General features: G+C 41.6%; 1 protein-coding gene and 1 long non-coding RNA gene across 16 annotated transcripts in view; both read left to right on the forward strand.

Annotated features, from left to right (window-relative positions):
- KLHL29 (kelch like family member 29) overlaps positions 1 to 17,002 on the forward strand; it is a 389,115-nt gene that overhangs the window by 139,982 nt on the left and 232,131 nt on the right. For all 15 annotated transcript variants that reach the window (XM_068678729.1, XM_068678733.1, XM_068678722.1 and 12 more), the window contains one exon: positions 3,926 to 4,231. In XM_068678729.1, the coding sequence (XP_068534830.1) occupies positions 3,971 to 4,231 (261 nt within the window). In that variant the 5' untranslated portion in view covers positions 3,926 to 3,970. The remainder of the gene's footprint in view (positions 1 to 3,925; positions 4,232 to 17,002) is intronic.
- LOC137854831 (uncharacterized) overlaps positions 4,239 to 17,002 on the forward strand; it is a 28,832-nt gene continuing 16,068 nt past the window's right edge. Inside the window, exon 1 of the long non-coding RNA XR_011095417.1 lies at positions 4,239 to 15,654. This is a non-coding gene — a long non-coding RNA (uncharacterized lncRNA). The remainder of the gene's footprint in view (positions 15,655 to 17,002) is intronic.

Consider the following 17,002-nt stretch of genomic DNA (forward strand, 5'->3'; position numbering starts at 1 on the left):
GGTCTTTCTATTGCCAGGCATGACTACCGTGTGGTTTTGTGGTATCTGGAGCCATGGGGGACGTATCTGAGATGGTTTTAAGCTCATCTCCTTGAGAAATGACTTCTGGACAAAGCAGTGGGGAGCTTTGTGCTAGCAGAAAAAAAAAAAAAAAAAAAAAAAAAAAGAGTTGATAGATAGTTGATAGGCTCCAAAACAGAAGTCGATAGATTATAATTAGCTGGGGCAGCAAGTGTATTGTGGGCAGTGCTGGGAGTTCCCCAAGTTTGAAAAATGAGGTGAAAACCTTCTTCTTCTTTTTTTTTTTTTTTTTTTTTTACTTTTGTGGTGCTCAGGGGGATTTAAAGCTAAAATTGAAGGGCCTAGAAAAGAAAAATACGTGTGCATGCATATGAATGTTGAGGAAAAAAAACCTTAAAAAGGGAAAAACAATGAATTATTTGTGGGTATTGATACTGGTATTTATAAGCATTAGTATCTTTCTTCTCCCTTTCTCCCCACTGGAAAGGTGTGGTTTTCTGTTTGGTTTGGTTTGGTTTTCCCTTATTCTTGAAAAAAAATCTAAAACAATCCATGGAAAATTTAGCCTAAAACTGGATACAAAGCTGGGACAGGGCAGGGTCAGGCTGGGTGTGAGGGAAAGGTTCTGCACCCAGAGGTGGTCGGGCATTGGGACAGGTCCCCAGGGCAGTGGTCACAGCACCGAGCTGCTGGAGTTCAAGAAAGGTTGGGACAATGCTCCCAGACATAGGGTCTGGTTTTGGGTGGTCCTGTGTGGAGCCAGGAGCTGGACCCGATGATCCTTGTGGGTCCCTTCCAGCTCGAGATATCCTATGGTTCTGTGAATCTCTGACTTTGGAACAGCCAACAGCTGCGTTAAGGTGGAAATATTTGTATGCCTGTGATTAGTGACTGCTGTCCTCGCTGTTCGTGTGTGGTTTTTGCTCTGGCCTCCTTCAGGGCCGTTCCTCAGGATGGTTTATGCTGCTGTCCCGTGTCGAGCTCTCTGCGGAGGAATGTGATGATTGAGCTTGGCTCGGGACACAGCTTGTCAGAGAAGTTTTTCTTCTGAGTACAAAATATGTTTTAAGCATTATTATTATGATTATGATCCTTGACAAAGATAGACTAGACAAAGCATAAACTCTGGATCCAAAAATACATTTAAGAGCTAGCCCAGACCATTTCTTACCTCACCCAGCAGCTATTTATGAGAACATTTTATATTGTTTCTAATTTTAAGCAATTAATAACAAGCACTAGCAGTTGAATACCCATTTATTAGATAGTTATCCCCTCCAGTTTTTCTGCACGTCTTCTTGCTGTCAAATATCTTTGCATCCAGCCAAAACCAACACGCTTGAAACAAGTGGTGTATATTTAACGCAGTGCATTTCCAGCTCTTGCTTTTATTTTTTATTGTAAATAGAATAAAAGACGGTAACTGGACAAAGAGGAGAACTTGCTTGTGAAGAGGGCGGTGGGTTTTAAGTAAACTTCTTAATGCACGGCTTAGTCACAGGCTTTTTTCCTCCTTGTTATTGACGTAATTGCCTGTCAGTCTCATCTGATAGTAGAATTGCTGGGGGCATGGTGTCTTGGATCGTGTGGCAAAAACTGCTAGCTATTGACTTGTGTGCATGTGTGCTCTGCTCTCCGCTGAATTAAATGTCAGATATACTCAAGTGTGTGGGTGGGTGGGGGATATGTGATTTGGTTCTCTCTCATTCCCTTGTCAAGAAGTACACTAATACAGCTAATGGAGATCCTCGAGCACAGAAGGAGAAGGGCATTCAATTGACAGCCACCTTCCAAACAGTCAAAAAAGATCGCTTCCTGCACTGGGGGATATAAGATATGAGAAGAAACTTCCAAAGCAGGGAATAATAAAGGCTATTGTGAAATTGCGGCTTGCAGTTTACAGTCTCCCTTTTTGCCTGGCTTTGCAAAAGGTTTATAAAACTAAAGGAAGGAGGTTTATGCCTGTGGAATTTTTAACCTTTAAAGATGCTATCTTTAGGTACAGATTTTATTCTGAGATGCTTGACACAAGAGGAAAAACTTGCTTTCTTCGCTGCTCCTGAAACAAAAGTTTCTGTTTTCGCTGCTGCATCTATCACAGCACTTGTGCCTCTGGTTTTTACCATGTTTTCTGTCTGTCTATCATGTCCATACGGTCCTGTGGAAAACCCCAAATGACCTTTCTGATTTAAAGTATCAGAAAGCCACAAAAACAGGAGAAAGGGGAATTTTTGAATCCCTCAACCTCCAAGTCATAAAGTCAAATCTTGCATCAAATCCTACCAGAGAAAAACCAACTGGTTCTGTTGGATTACCAGGAGTGCTGATTTTGTGGTTAACATCCACAGCTCTGCTGGAGCAGGGTGGCATCATCACCATTGCCAATGCAGGTTCTTGGGAGATCTGTGTTGGAAGATGATTGTGGTAGGGATTTTGTTGTTGTTGCTGTTTTCTAATACATATTTATATTATTCATTTTTTAACTGAGGAAGAGTTTTTTTCCTCTCAAGCCAGTAGCTCCTTGGTGAAGCACATGAGCCTTTAATACACTGCATTTAGTCATAGTAGTTGGTTTTGTTTGCTTTTTTTTTTAGTTCTACTGGGTGAATAACTACCAAAATTGTTGATAGGCACACTGGTTTATACCACTTCTAAATAATAGCTCTCTGAAGCAGTTTGTTATCTCTAAGTTTCTGGGTGAGTTTTGTTTTAGCTTCCATCCTCAGCCATTACTAGCAGATATTTTTACTGTCCGTTTTTGTATCTAAGAATTTGTGAAACAAAATTGCTTCAGCTGACCTGTTGTTATTATTACAAACAATTTATTGGATCGTGTGATGCAAATAAAATAAATCAGATGCTGCAGTGACCTAGATACTCATTATTTATTTATGGGAATAAATATATTTAGCATGTATTTATACTGTTCTTCAATTCGAAATGCTGTAAACTCTCAGTTACTCAGACCTCTGCTGGGAAAATAGCATTATTGCCACCATTTTGCAGGTTAGGAAACCTCGGCAGGAAGACTTAAATAACTGCTGTAGGCTATGTAAGATATAATTATCAGAACTAGGATTAGATGTTGGGAGTCTCAAGTCCCAGCGTTGTGTTCAGCCGTCTTGCTCCTGGCTGATAAAATCTGTGGATAACAAAGACTGAGGAGGTAAGTAATGATAAGGACAGGATGCTCACACAAAGTGATTTGGTCATTTGATCATCTTGGCTACATTAAGTGTTTTACGTCTAGCCAAAAGCAGGAGACAGAAAATGCCGGCGTGCCCTGGAGAACAGAAGCTCTAGGGAAAGCTCGGGCGTCCTTGGGGTGAAATGTTCCTCCCGTGGGAGGAGGTCGAGTCAAAAGGAGGGTAGGGGACAGTGCAAAGCAGTACTCAGCTTTAAAAACAGAGAGGTAATGAATAGCTCCAGCAGGCAGATTTTTCTCCCTCTGGTCTTTAGGATTATTTGGTCGCACGTCAAGTGCAGAGAAGTCATAGTGATGATCTGAAGACTGTTGAGAAAACTGCAAGATGGAGCTGTTGGAAACGTTTTCCTGCTATCAGAAGATTTGAAGGATGATTTTCTTCTAGCTCAGCGTCCCATGATTTGTGTGCTGTTACTTGTTATTCTGCTGGAGAGTTTGGGCAGATGGTGTTTCCTCGGGTCCGAGGCACGGGTCTCTCCACCACATGCTTGTAGTTGTTCAAACTCTCCAACTTCTGTTCTTGATTAACATTTACTACAACACTGCTCTCTTCCTCCCGACGTTCAGCTCAGAATAGGAGTGTAACAATGCTCTCCTAACACAGAGGAGGCTTGGCAGGAGCTTGTCCTGGTGACTGCAGAGCACGGGCACTCTGCAGGGACCTCACTCCCAACACCTCTTTGCTTTTCAATCTTTCAGGCACGCTCTCGAGTTCCCTTTGAGAAGCAGCCGCCCTTCACCGAGATGTCACGGCACCACAGCCGGTTTGAAAGAGATTATCGGGCCGGGTGGGATCGCCGGGACTGGAGCTCCAACGGCAACCACGTCGGCAGCACCAACTGCAGCAGCGCCGCCAGCACCACCAGCACCAACCGCCCCGGGCTGCTGCCCCTGCCCATCGTCCCCTCCCGGCTCCCCACCCCGGCCACCGCCGCCTGCACCACGGGCAACAGCGACGTGATCACGAGCCTGGTGGCCAACTCGTCTCCGGCTTCGACGACCAAAGTAAGAATTTAGCTTTTTTATACGTTCCTTATTTATTTTATTTTATTATTTTTTTTTCTGGGGATGACGTCTTGAGGGGATGTTAGAGGTGGAGCATCATCCGTCCCTTTGCAAAATCTGCGTTCGCAGCACAGCAAAGAACAGGAGAAAATGTTTTCCTGGGCAGTGTCTGCCTTTTTATCATTTTGTGCATTGTGCACGCACTTGAACAGGACATCTTTGCTCTGAGACTTAGGGTTTTCATGTTCCTGAGAGGCCCAGGGCTGAGCAGAGCAAACTCCCCTTTTCTTCTAGCACTGCCTACATTTGGGCTCTCCATCGCTTTTCCTGGAGCCTGTGGTTCCCATTTTTGCTTTTGAGAATGCCCTCATTGTCTGGTTACCAAGGCAGGGCTGTGGTTGACAACAGGTGGATGTGGTTTTCATCCAGAAGGTGCAGAAAATGGGCAAAGGGCATAATTTTGGCCAAATGGTGTCTTTTTCTTTTCTTTAGTTGGTACTTTCATATGAGGTTTACAAAGCCTCATTCTTAGTGCAGATTAGAGTGTAACAGTGGGACTGTTAAAACCAGGCTCTCTCTTTTGTACAGAAATGCACACTAAGAAGGAAAAAAAATGTTAAGCAGCTAAGAATTGAAATCACTAGTAAATCATTGAGGCATTTTGTTCTAATATATAACTGGGGAGAGGGGACAGCTTTTTATTTTTTCTTCTTCTGCTTTTCTTCTTCCTTCTCTCTTTATTTTTTTTTTGTTTTGTTTTTTTTTAAGCCACCACAAACATTTAGCTCTTTTAAATCTACAAAGAACAAGTTGTTATTCCAGTTAGAAACTTAGGGTTTCTTTCTGCATGCAAATTCAGGTAGAACAGCTGGGGAATAGAAAACCCTGGCAAATTGTAAAGGTGACCACAGCATTAGCAAAGTGAGCCAGAAGCACTGCTGGTTTTCTTTTTATGATATTTAACATTTTCTTTCAACTTGGTTTCATTTTAATAACTGCAAGTGCCAAATGCAGCAGACACAGACAGGGGAAAGGAGACAATAAAGTTATTTAAAGCCAAGAGCAAGCTGAAATTTTACTGCAGTACCATTATTATATTGATTTTTTTTTTCTTCACACTGTAGAAAAACAAGGTCAATGCTGCAGAAGGAAACATTAGGCTAAAGTTTACAGTGTATTTGGTTTTAAAAATTTTCCATGGTGTCTTCAAATAATTTTCATTTGAAAGAAGCCAATCTGATCAAAACATATTTAGAGTGCTCCAGATGCTATCCACAGATAGACACATTTCAATCATGCTTTTTCTGGAGAAGATTGAGGCAATTTTGGAGCCAAAGCAGTCATTTCATTTATCATGACCTTTGTTCCTGGGTCTGCTCAGAGTCCAACTATTGTCTGAAGCTGATCAGCCCTTCTCCCAGATGTTCAAAACCATTTTGAAGCACAGCAGTGCCAGTAAACCATGTGTTTACTGGGGGAGAGGAGGCAGGAACTGCAAGTTAAATGCCTTTTGATCATATGTTCAATGTGAACTGTTTTCTAAATTACCTTATTAGGCAATTTTCTGATTACTTTCATTAGTACGAATGTTTTGGCATGAATAGATCAAAAGCAATAAACAGGCAAGAATGGAGGTAGCATGGGACACTTTTTGTTCAGAGAACTGTTAATCAGCTGTGTAATCTCCCATAAAATTAATGTGCAAAAATGCCTACCGTCCTTGCCCCAGCCTCTTCTGCCGAGAATCAGCTGAGCAGCTCTGAAAATTCAAAATGGCATGTACTGAAAGAAAAAGACTTTTAAAGAGAAGGGAGGGAGGATCAACAGAGATGTAAGGGTATAGTGTATAGCGAGATTCCAACTAATGATGTGGAACAGTGTCAGGAAAAAAATATCAGGTGCTCGTACATACTGATGCTCACCCCACCTGACTCCGTCTCTCTCCCTGACACACAGCCGAGGTTAGCACTTGTGGTTAGCCATGTCCCCAGCCAGTGCCTTTCTCTTGTAGAATCCAGCTAATGGTTAACCATAAAAAACGAGGTCTGTATAATGAGGAAATCACAAGTCGGGAGAGTAATGCGGTTGCTTGGTTTGTTTAAAAAAATAGGAATGTGCCAAATTGTCTTGAGCTGGGGAGAGCTCAGTCTGCCATCTGTAGCCTTCTTGTTAACGTGTTTATGGGGTACCAGCTCACAGAGGGCCAGTGGCATCTTAAGATGAATTTCTCGGTTCTGTTTTGTGGTTGGAAGCAGGATATTTGATAGCTTAGTTAGAGCCTTCCTCTTCTGTGATCGTCTAAGGATATGGGTACAGCCAGTGATATTCCTCCAGCCTGAGGACAGAGAGGCCTCTCTGCTTCCTCCAGTTACCAACTTTGACTTTAGTGCATCTCCTGAGCTGGTTTGAAGAACTCAAAAAGCACAAAGGCCCAACCTTTTGTTTTGTATTCCTGCTGTTTCAGTATCTTCCCAGTTACAACTTGATTCATTTTTTAATAAATCATTTAATCTGGCTTCAGACTTTGATCCTTGATTCCTCTAGTTTCCTGCAGTGTACCAGTTTTAGTAGCCTCCAAAATGACTCTGTATCTTTTGCATCCCCTCCGATTCTTATCCGCCTTTGAAAATCTGGATACCAAAACCATACGCAACATTTCAGCATCATACTCACTCTTCCCTCATACAGAGATAAAACTGCTCCCTTCCTCTGTTCCCATGCGTACAGAGCTAATAATAATTGTTTCAGGCTTTTTCACCAAGGTGCTAGATGCACACATAGCATTTTTCACTTGGGCCCTTACACTTCCAGAGTAACTGCAGCTGTGGGTACAGTCATGTGTTCTTCCTTTTCCTACATGTATAACTTCACCATTTGTTGCATGAAAACTCATCATTTCATGCAATAGCGTTATTCTCCTTACTTTCCATCCCTTTAATATTTCTACTACCCACAAATTTATCAGTGTTTTGCCAATTTACTTCCGGATCTTGGTTGCAAAGTTGAATACCATTTGGCTTAGTATCAGCAGTTATTGTCTCGTGTTGAAACATTTCCCGTTGGGAGGTAAAATCTTAGAAAAAAAAATAAATCAGTTTACCAGTTCTTAACTCATTGACCACCACTGCTGTCAATTGCAAAGTCTTTAATCCAAAGCATTGCACAGTGCTAAGTCAATAGTTATTAAAAATACATATACATGCCATCATCCTCCATTAGTTGTTATCAAGCAGAGTCATGATCTTGTCAAAAACTGAAGGGAAGTCGTTTTGACAAGAGCCCTGTCTACTGATACCTCTATTGGCAGGCATTGGTGGTATTCCTGCCCTTCACCTCCTGATGGACTGAATCCTAAAATGACAAATTCAGAAAGGAGGAAAAGCCTTCTTTTCTCTCCGACTGGACTGCGAAGCTGCCTGTGTTGGTGATGGAATTGCTTTGGGAATTTATAGATAAATAGCTTTAAGGACCACTAGACTATCTAATCTGGCTGAACCATTTGGTCTTTAAATTATCATGGAAATGTATGTAAGATTAAAGACTTCACCCCGAGTTATGAGATATGAATGGAAAAAGCGTTGGAAGGGAGAGAAAAAATTGATCAAATTAACTGTTGGAGAGAGGTGAAACTGTCTTCAGAAGGAAGCTTAAGATATGTGTAATGCCAATGATGAGGGGGTTGGGCTTCGTCTCTGTTTTTATGCTTCTGGAAGAGCTTTTTACGTCTTTCTGTGGAGGGCTTTAGAAGGATTTTATTACTAATTATTAATGTGTAGGAGAACTTTAGAACTAATTATACTTTGCAGACCTTTGAAATTTATTCTCAAAGCGTACCTGTAACCTTCTTACCACAGATGCTTTGGTACAAATCACACTTAGTGGATCTGCCACGTTTAAGTACTTACGGATGTTTGGTCTGAGTTATTTAAACAAAAAGAAATATCTGTATTTTCGTAAGCCTTAATTTTTGCTGAGCAAAATAAAGACGATACTTTGCACTGCTGTAACCTATTTCACTGGAGGCTGCCAGGAGAGGTGAGAAAAAAGTATTTAAACCTCAACAACATACGAAGATTTCAATGCTGCACTTCCCATCAGGGAAACTGAGACACTAGGAGGTTTTGACCATCATTTTTTCTGCTCATTCTGTGCCACCATGGGCAAGGTTCCAGCTCTTTTAACTCAGCTTGGCTTTTCCTCCTTGGTGCTGTGCGGAAAGCCACTGACGGACACCCAGGGGTCAGTGCAGTTTGACGAGACGAGCCCTTCACTGCAGATCTGCCTCAGCTCCTCGAATGCCTGAAGCAGTCAGTAGGAGAAATGCAGAATTTCCTGCCATTAAACCGCTGCCTTTGCATCAGTCCTTAGTACCCTGAGCCCTGTCACGTATGACGATGGAGTTCAGGTTTGGGTTTGTCCCTGTGTGGTGGTTTTCCCAGTTTTGTTTTTTTGTTGTTTTTTTTTTTTTTTTTTTTTTTTCCTGCAGTGAGATTATTTGTGGGTAGAAGGAAGCTATCAAAGAAATCCATATAAGACTGCAGCACTGCTTAAGATATTGGCAACAAAACACTCTACAATTCATTTAAGGATGCTGCACACCATTCCAGCTATGTTTTCCGTTCATCTCAGCATCTTCATTCTTTGTTGCTTTTCCGAATTACTTTGCGAGTTACTTGTACAATTTTCTCCATCAAAGCTCCTGTATCACAGCTTCAATTTAGAAGTGTTGTCATGGGCTGTAATTTGAAATTTTATTACCAAGAGATTTTTTGGTTATAGAACATTTACTTTTATCATCTCTATATTATTTTTAAATGCCTGAAAAGATTGATACATCAACAGAATCTGTGCAACACCAGGCGAGATCTAATTTTTTTTTCAACCTTAATTTTAAAAACCCTTTGCTTGGAACATAAATTGATTCTTAAGCCTCCACACACTTAATGATTTGTTATTCTCAAGGTTAAACCTATGACAAATCTTATAAAAATGCCAGTCTTCAGTTTTGATAAGATTTTCTCCAGCCGAGCTCAGGGATAACTATATAGTCTTAAGTCTTTAAATAGCATAACTGAGATGTGATGCTGGCCTCCTGTACTTACAGCACTCTCATGCCATTTAAGGCACGCGTGGTGTTGCTGCCATAGTTTTGATCCCACTGTGGTTAGCCGCTGTTCTGATGTGGGAGAGAAGACAGAGATGCTAAAGCATTTATTCACCTCTCTGGCAAGGCAGGCAAAGGATTGCAGGGGGAAAATCGCCCCCACTGCCTTTGTCTCTGTGCATCACTGCAACTAAATCGCATTAAAAAGATGCGTGGGGAGGGGAAAAAAAATCTTACGGTAAAGGAAAAACAAGTCAGTACGGCTGAGGAATGCACAGTAAAGAGGAATGAAGTGGAACAGCCCAGAAGTAAAATGTTCTACGTTTCTTTCCCTTAAGGTCCAAAAAATTTAGCTCCCTCCATGGCAGTCTGTCACTTGCAGACGGTTTGCTGTGCGTCGCGGAATTTATATTGTCTGTTTTCTTTCTCTCACTTCTGAGGTGATGATTTGCTAAGCTGGTGTATGGCTTCCACAAATATTTAAAATATTGATTAAGCAGAGGAAAAATAAACACGCATTGTTTTTCAAGTTACGCCTTATGTTGTACATGACTAATTACATACAACAATTTGCTCTGTAACGGTAACTGAAATTTATGTACTCTTTTTATTATAAAATATAAGAGGCTTGCATAAGGAGAGAGATTATAAATATTGGAATACAACAGTTGCTAGAAAACAGTCAAAACATGCACTGATGAAGTATATAGGATTTGCTGTTCCAGCTTCCCTGTGCAAAGCTACTCTACCGGTCCCCTGAGGGCTCGTATTGATAGTTGGCATATTTTTGTCACCATTTCAGATAGTAGCCTGTCAATTCTTTGATCTGGACATGATGCAGCAGTCCAGACCAAGTGCAGTAATGGCAAAAGCCGTGTTACAGACCTGTCTGATTCTTTTGGCAAATTACTGTGATGCTAAGTGAGGTTTCAGTACCTGGATGTCAAAAAGTGCAGCTGATTTTTTTGATATTTTTTTTTTCCAGGAAGGTATTTTTACCTGTGAATAAATTTTTAAAATACAGTAATGTGAGTTTTCAGGGTCTTTGAGATGCAAGCCCTTTCCCACCTAAGCAGAGACTTCTACATGAAGCTCTAATTATGACAGATTATTACATGAATATAGGAAAGCAGAGGAGTGCCCCAGAGGAAATAACACACAATGGTTTGTAACAGAAGATAAGGACAGGTTTTCTCTGGCACCCAAATCATATTCTAGGTTTTCTAGCTTTGAAAGTTCAATAAACTTTGTGTAATTTACCTTTTGGGGTGACTGGAGTGCAGTTGCCAGACCGTGCCTCCTGTAAGAGGTCTGCAGGCAAGGAAAGACACCCAAAGTGCACACTGTTGGCGATAGCAGTGCACCATTGCGCCAGCCCAGCCAGGGCAAAAACAGCAGAGCGCACCCAAAAATATTACTGTATTATCCTCCTGGTATCCCCTCAAAAGTCTGAGAGGTCCTTTAGAGAGATGTGCCAGGAAGAAGAAATGCCGAGATTTGACCCTTCAGTCCCAAGAGACCTTTTTCTTTGCTGATTACAAATTGACCAACAATGTCTATAGATTGAACTCTATGATAACTTCTGCTAAACTAATTGTATTTAGCTAATATGACAATGACACAACAGCTGAGAGGTAACTGTGCCGCCAAGGGACAAGAGAGCAAGGTGAGAGCAGTGGTGGGTTCCAAAACTGAAGGTGTTGAAGGTCTTGGTGCAGAGGAACCAATTCTGATGTTTCAACAGCCTGGAGAGATGCTTTGGGCAGTTTTCAGGCTCCTCTGTAGAACACTGTTCCTAATGATCCGTGGCCCTAGAGAGGGCTTAAATTGTGCTGATGGTCTGTCACATCTTCTTATCATCCTATTTTAATATTTCTTCTCATGTGGATTTTTACATATTTTTGATAGTGTAGAAATTAAGATGTACAAAATGTGGCTTTAGTTTGTCAACTTTTGTGGGTACTTTATTGGACTGAAATTGGTCTGAAAGCCCTGGCATGCTAATTAATCTGTAAAGTCATAAAAAGCTGCTTGGATTTTTTTGACTTGCAATGTGTTTATCATCTGTTGAAAGAGCTAAGAGGTCTGGCCAGTTTCTAGTCCCAGTTCCATTTGAAGATGAAAGGCAGCATGTTTGAAACACTAATTGACATAGCCAAGTACTTACAAGGTCACAAACATGACAGCTTTGGATAAAGAAAAAGGAGTATTTCTAGGCTTTGGCACTTTGATCAAAAAGTATCTTGACTTCTAAAAGGGATAAATATCAGTAATAACAGTAACCTAAGCAAAATGTGTGTTGGCTAGGATTTAAGAGCTTGATTCTTTGAAATGATTTACAGTTCATTTTATTTTCTTATTTTTTCTCATCATTACATCCTTAGCATATGTATTAGTTGCAGATTATCCATTAAAAATTCAGCAGAATACGTATGTCTGTGCGTTTCATTAGAAAATTTGTTCCAGCCTCCTGTCAGGCAGAAAATCCTGCCTGTGAGCTTCCTTGCCTGTGATCTGATGTTGATTACTTGAAGTTTTATTGTCCAAGGAGCATTACTTCTGAAGGAGGGCAGGTTATCTGCATTGTAAATGCATAAAATCATAAGGTTGGTTGCTGTCATTTAGGAACATACTGCTGTTGTCGCCGTCAAACGTAGCTACAAAAAGAATTTTATGAGGAATCATTTGGCTGTTTCCTATTATTTTTGCTGTCAATGACTAACTTGGTCAGGAAGGCCCTGCAAATTATTTTCAAGACAGCTGATCTAGGTAATTTCTGATTTTGGCATTGCATGAAGAGGACGACGTCAAAGGAAGCTTTGAGGGAGGGGATGAGTGGATTAAGGTCTATGGTGGTACAGGGAAGCCAAATGCAAACTGTTTGCAGAAGGCTGCAGGGGCGGTTGGGTGGGATGTCTTCCTACCATAATTTTTGTTAACAGTAACATAAAAATGGTGGTCATTTTTTAAAACACAGTTTTACTGCCTATCAGAAGGAGAATAAACTACCAAAGAGATCATATTTTCATGCTGGCATTGTTTTCCTCGAATTGCTGGTTGATTTGGACTCTTCAGTTTAGAACTCACTTGCGAAATAAATGAACCAAATTAACAGGGAGGAAGGAAGGAAGGAAGGAAGGAAGGAAGGAAGGAAGGAAGGAAGGAAGGAAGGAAGGAAGGAAGGAAGGAAGGAAGGAAGGAAGGAAGGAAGGAAGGAAGGAAGGAAGGAAGGAAGGAAGGAAGGAAGGAAGGAAGGAAAGGAAGGAAGGAAGGAAGGAAGGAAGGAAGGAAGGGGGAAAAAGAAAAAGAAGAAAAAAAAAGAAAAAGGAAAAGAAAACTGAGCCAAGCTTCACTTCTCCATGTCATTTGGTCCTTGAGTTCTTGCTTGATACCACAGTTGTCTATGAAGCTGATGGACATAAAAATAAATTTGGCCCAGGGAGTGATAAACAGTACATTAACCTCTGCTCTCTGGCTCCTTTTGCTGCTCAACGTTACACCTGCAAATGCTGGACACAGGCTGATGCTCTCTGGGCATACCAGGAAGCACTGATCAGCCAGAGCTGACACTCCAAATTGACATTAAAGCAGCACCACTGCCCTTTCTACAATCCTGAAAATCCTCTTGACAGAGTGCCCAGGCCTTTAAGAGGACCATGAGGATCTTGTGACTCGATGGCAAGAAGCATAGGCCGCCTGTGCTGTTTCTCTTGAAGTAATGCCAGGAGTCACGTTGCATCAGCGATGCTGAGCTGCTCGCCATCCCATCCGAACAATGCACACAAGGTGCAGATATCTTCTGCATAAATGGAAATGCAGTGACTCACTATCTTGTGAGTGGGCACAACACTGGCTTTATTGTCGATGCCTGCAGAGCTCTGCAGGGGAGACCACGGAAGGAATTCCTCACGCTTTTTTCCAACTCCAGTTTCTCCTTCTAGAAGCAGCTCTGACGGAGATAAGTATTCACCCATTACTTTGAAAAGCAGCATGTAGAAGAAGGATAAACTTACAAGTGCCCAAGTTATTTTGGGTGATTTTCCCTTGGAATTTGAAGCATTACTAAGTGCCCGTGTGCTGGTTAACTGCTGTAACACTTCTTGGATGAGATGGGCACTATTCAGCAAACCAAATGCACATTTTATTTTGTTTTGGAGGAACTGACTGTCCTGGAATCCTCCCAGAAGTCAGTCTGCCTCTTCTGTTTCAGTTGCTCTGTGCTCCTGTCAAGCTGAAATAGATGTGGTTGTTACCCACTACAATTTAGCATATCCAAACTGATTCACTTTGGAAAACAAAGCCTGTAGAAGTTCTGCTGAGAAATATATGTTGTCTGTAAGTGGTGTTTGTGTGTAAAGTGATATGCACCCACTGTATAAATAATGAATAATAACTGGTAATAAATTCTTCATATTGTAGCGTTATTTCTTACTGTTTATGATCCCGGGTCTTTTATGGTAATCCCAAAACAAAGCACTGAAAAGCATGTGAATAATATTTACTACCGCTAAGTTGTTACACAAACATGTCAAGAAAGAGAAGCTTTTTTGGCTGTATAATTTGAATGCTTAAGACTATATACTGTTTATATGATAATATTATATATAATTAAAGTTATCCTTTCATCCCAAAGGAACTCAATGTGTTGTACAAAGTCCATGCATTCAAAGCCGCTGAAGTAATGCTTCGAGGTACGTTTGTCAGCCAGCAAGTGGAATACTCCCAAAGAGCAATGCTGGGCATAATTTGACCACGTGTTCCCCTGCAAATCCATATTCTTTTTAAGAAGTACCAGTCTTTGTAAGACGAGCTGTGTGGTACAACAAGACCCCGCAGTGCCCCCAGAAGGATCTAGTTGCTCATCAGCGACAGCCTCCTGGTGGCTCAGGAATTTTTTACCAGGTGTACGAGGCCAAGCAGGCACAGCTGGGGGCCTCCTTGCCTGAGGGCAGGAAAATCCTGCCTGAGCTCAAAGGAGCAATGCAGGTGTATGGGAGCAGGGAGAATCACAGAAGTTGAAGTCACTGAGGTTGCAAGGGGCCTCTGGAGGCTTCTGAGTCCAACTCCCTATGGTTGGACCTTGTCTGGTCAAACCCAAGTGTGCTCCAGCAGGGCCACATAAAACTACTTGCCCAGGACCATATCCAGATGGCTTTTGAAGACCTCCCATGAGGTAGTAGACTCCATAATGTCTCTAGGCAACTTATACCAGAGGTCCATCACCTATACAGTAAAGAAGTGCTTTCTTGGTGTCCAGACAGAACCTCCTGTTCTGTCTTCTCCAGGCTGAAGAGTCCCAGCTCTCCCAGCCTTCTCTTATATGAGAGGCGAGGCTATTCGAGTGGCATTTAGAAAAAACACTGCTTTGCTGTGCAGGTTTGGAATGAGGAGAACCTAAACTCAGCAAGAATTAAAATTGCCAGGGGCTGTTAAGAACAGTTAAGAACAGTAAAGGATGAGCAATGGACTTGCAGACTGCTTAAGTCAACTGGACATACACAAGTCCATGGACCAGACAGGATGCATCAAGGAGTACTGAGGGTGACAGATGAGCTGATGTGACTTTGAAGCCGCTCACAGTCATCCTTGATTGAATAAAAGAACCCCTGGTTCTTTTATTTAGTGTAACTTTAGCAAGATTTTGACAGTCACACACAGTATTATTTTAACTAATGTGGAGGGATGCATACTGCATGGGTTCACTGTGAGATACATGGATAACTAGCTGGACCACCAGGGTTAGAGAGAGTAGAGGGCAACTGTTCAGAGTCCCACTGGTACTGGGATGAGTAGTCAGTATAGGGACTGATAGCGTTTAATATCTTTATTTATTATGTGGACATTGCAATGAATACACAAATAACAAATTGAATGGAGCAGTACATATGCTAGAGGGTAGAGCTACTGTTCGAAACGACCAAGATGAAAAAATGGCCTGCTATTAACCTCATGAAGCTCAGCAGACAAACACAAAGCCTTGCCACCTGGGATGAAATAATCCCATGCAGCTGTGAAAGCCGAACAGCAAATGGGTAGAAAGCAGCTTTGCAGAAAAGGACCTAGTTGAGAGCATGTTTAAAATGAGTTAGTACAGTGCAGTGGAGGCCAGCCAGATGATGGGATGTATTAGCAAGAGAATGGCCAACAGTTCAAACAAAGTTCATTCCCTGTCTGTCACTTCTGTGACTATATCTCAAGGAGCACATCCAGTTTGGGGCTTCCAAGTGCAAGACAGACACTGGCCTACTGGAGCATGTGCAATGGAGAGCCACCAAAATGATTTGGGGACTGGAGCACAAGACATAGGAGAAGCTGAGAGGTGGGTCTGCTGAGCACAGAGAAGAAAAGGCTTGGGGGAGGAGGGAGGGGTGACTCCTCCATATGCCTTTCTAATGGGATAGAGTAAAGACGCATGAGCCAGGTTGTTCTCAGATTTGCATATGAAAGAAAAACCAGCAATGAGCAGAAATTCTACCAAGGGAAATGCAGATTGCACATAAGGAGAAATAATTCCCAATGCAGGGTCCAAAATGGGAGCAAGGGCCCAGAGCAACTGCAGGATCATACACTGCTCACTCACTGCTCGACATGACCAGGGGCACAGTGACCTTACATCAAAGTTGGCCTTGTTTAGAGCAGGATTGAACCAGCTAATCTGCAGATGTCTTTTCTAAGCAAAATCATACTATGATGCAATCCTGATACTGTCCTAGAACTGAACCCTTATTTAAATATACTTCACAAAGCAGAGGTGTTGTCAGTTTGCCTTAAAACAATACCCAGAATCCTCCTCAGCTGATAAATGCTAAAACTTTGGATTTATTTTGGGTCTTCTAAGCCTACCTCTGTGTTGGCATAGTCATCACGGTTTTGTTTCTGAACAGCTTGTTTCCTTTAGAATTCCTACCTCATGCTGGGATGGAGTAAGACTGAATAATTTATCTTCCTTTTCCTCAAAAGCAAAGCAGTAGTTATACCCCACATAGATTCACAACATTATTCTGCTTCTAAGCTTCTATTAATTATCTTTATCATCCCTGCTTCTAAAGGTCTAGCATTTATCTTTGCAAAGTTCGTCAAGTTGGATGATGGAGGAAAAATTGTGTATTTAATCCTGATATTGCTCATGAAGTTTTAAATTCCATATGATAAATGTTTTTTTTTCCACCGCTTGCAATAATTCTTTTGGTAGTTTTCAGGTGACCTAAGTATCTGATGTGTAGAACTGATGGCTTTTAAGGTCATTGTGCACATGTGTAATTATCTCAGTCATGCTGCTTCTTTAAGAATACACGTGTATAGCATTTTTGAAGATACGGATTACAGACACTTTGTTTGCCACACACAAAGCAGTTATTCACCTTGTTTTCTCAGCCTGCCTAGAAGTATGACCTGCTTTACAGTAATGTTTAGCTTGGGGATGGGGCAGGATAATGCCGTTTCAGTGTTTTTCAGCTGTCATCTAAGCTCTGGATTTTGCAGCCATCTCAAGAAAAAAATGGTCATGTCTTTCAATAGATTTATCTGTATTTCCATCTTCACATTGTGCAGATAATTCCTCAGTTTTTGTGTAAATTGCCATTGTTTCCATCATCGCTTGCTTTGTAAAGTGGCAGGGCCACAAAAGCTCAGTGTCAATGCTCTGCACATAGTGGAGCACCCTCAGT

The sequence above is a fragment of the Anas acuta genome, chromosome 3 (assembly GCF_963932015.1).
Source record: "Anas acuta chromosome 3, bAnaAcu1.1, whole genome shotgun sequence".
Lineage (NCBI taxonomy): Eukaryota > Metazoa > Chordata > Aves > Anseriformes > Anatidae > Anas > Anas acuta.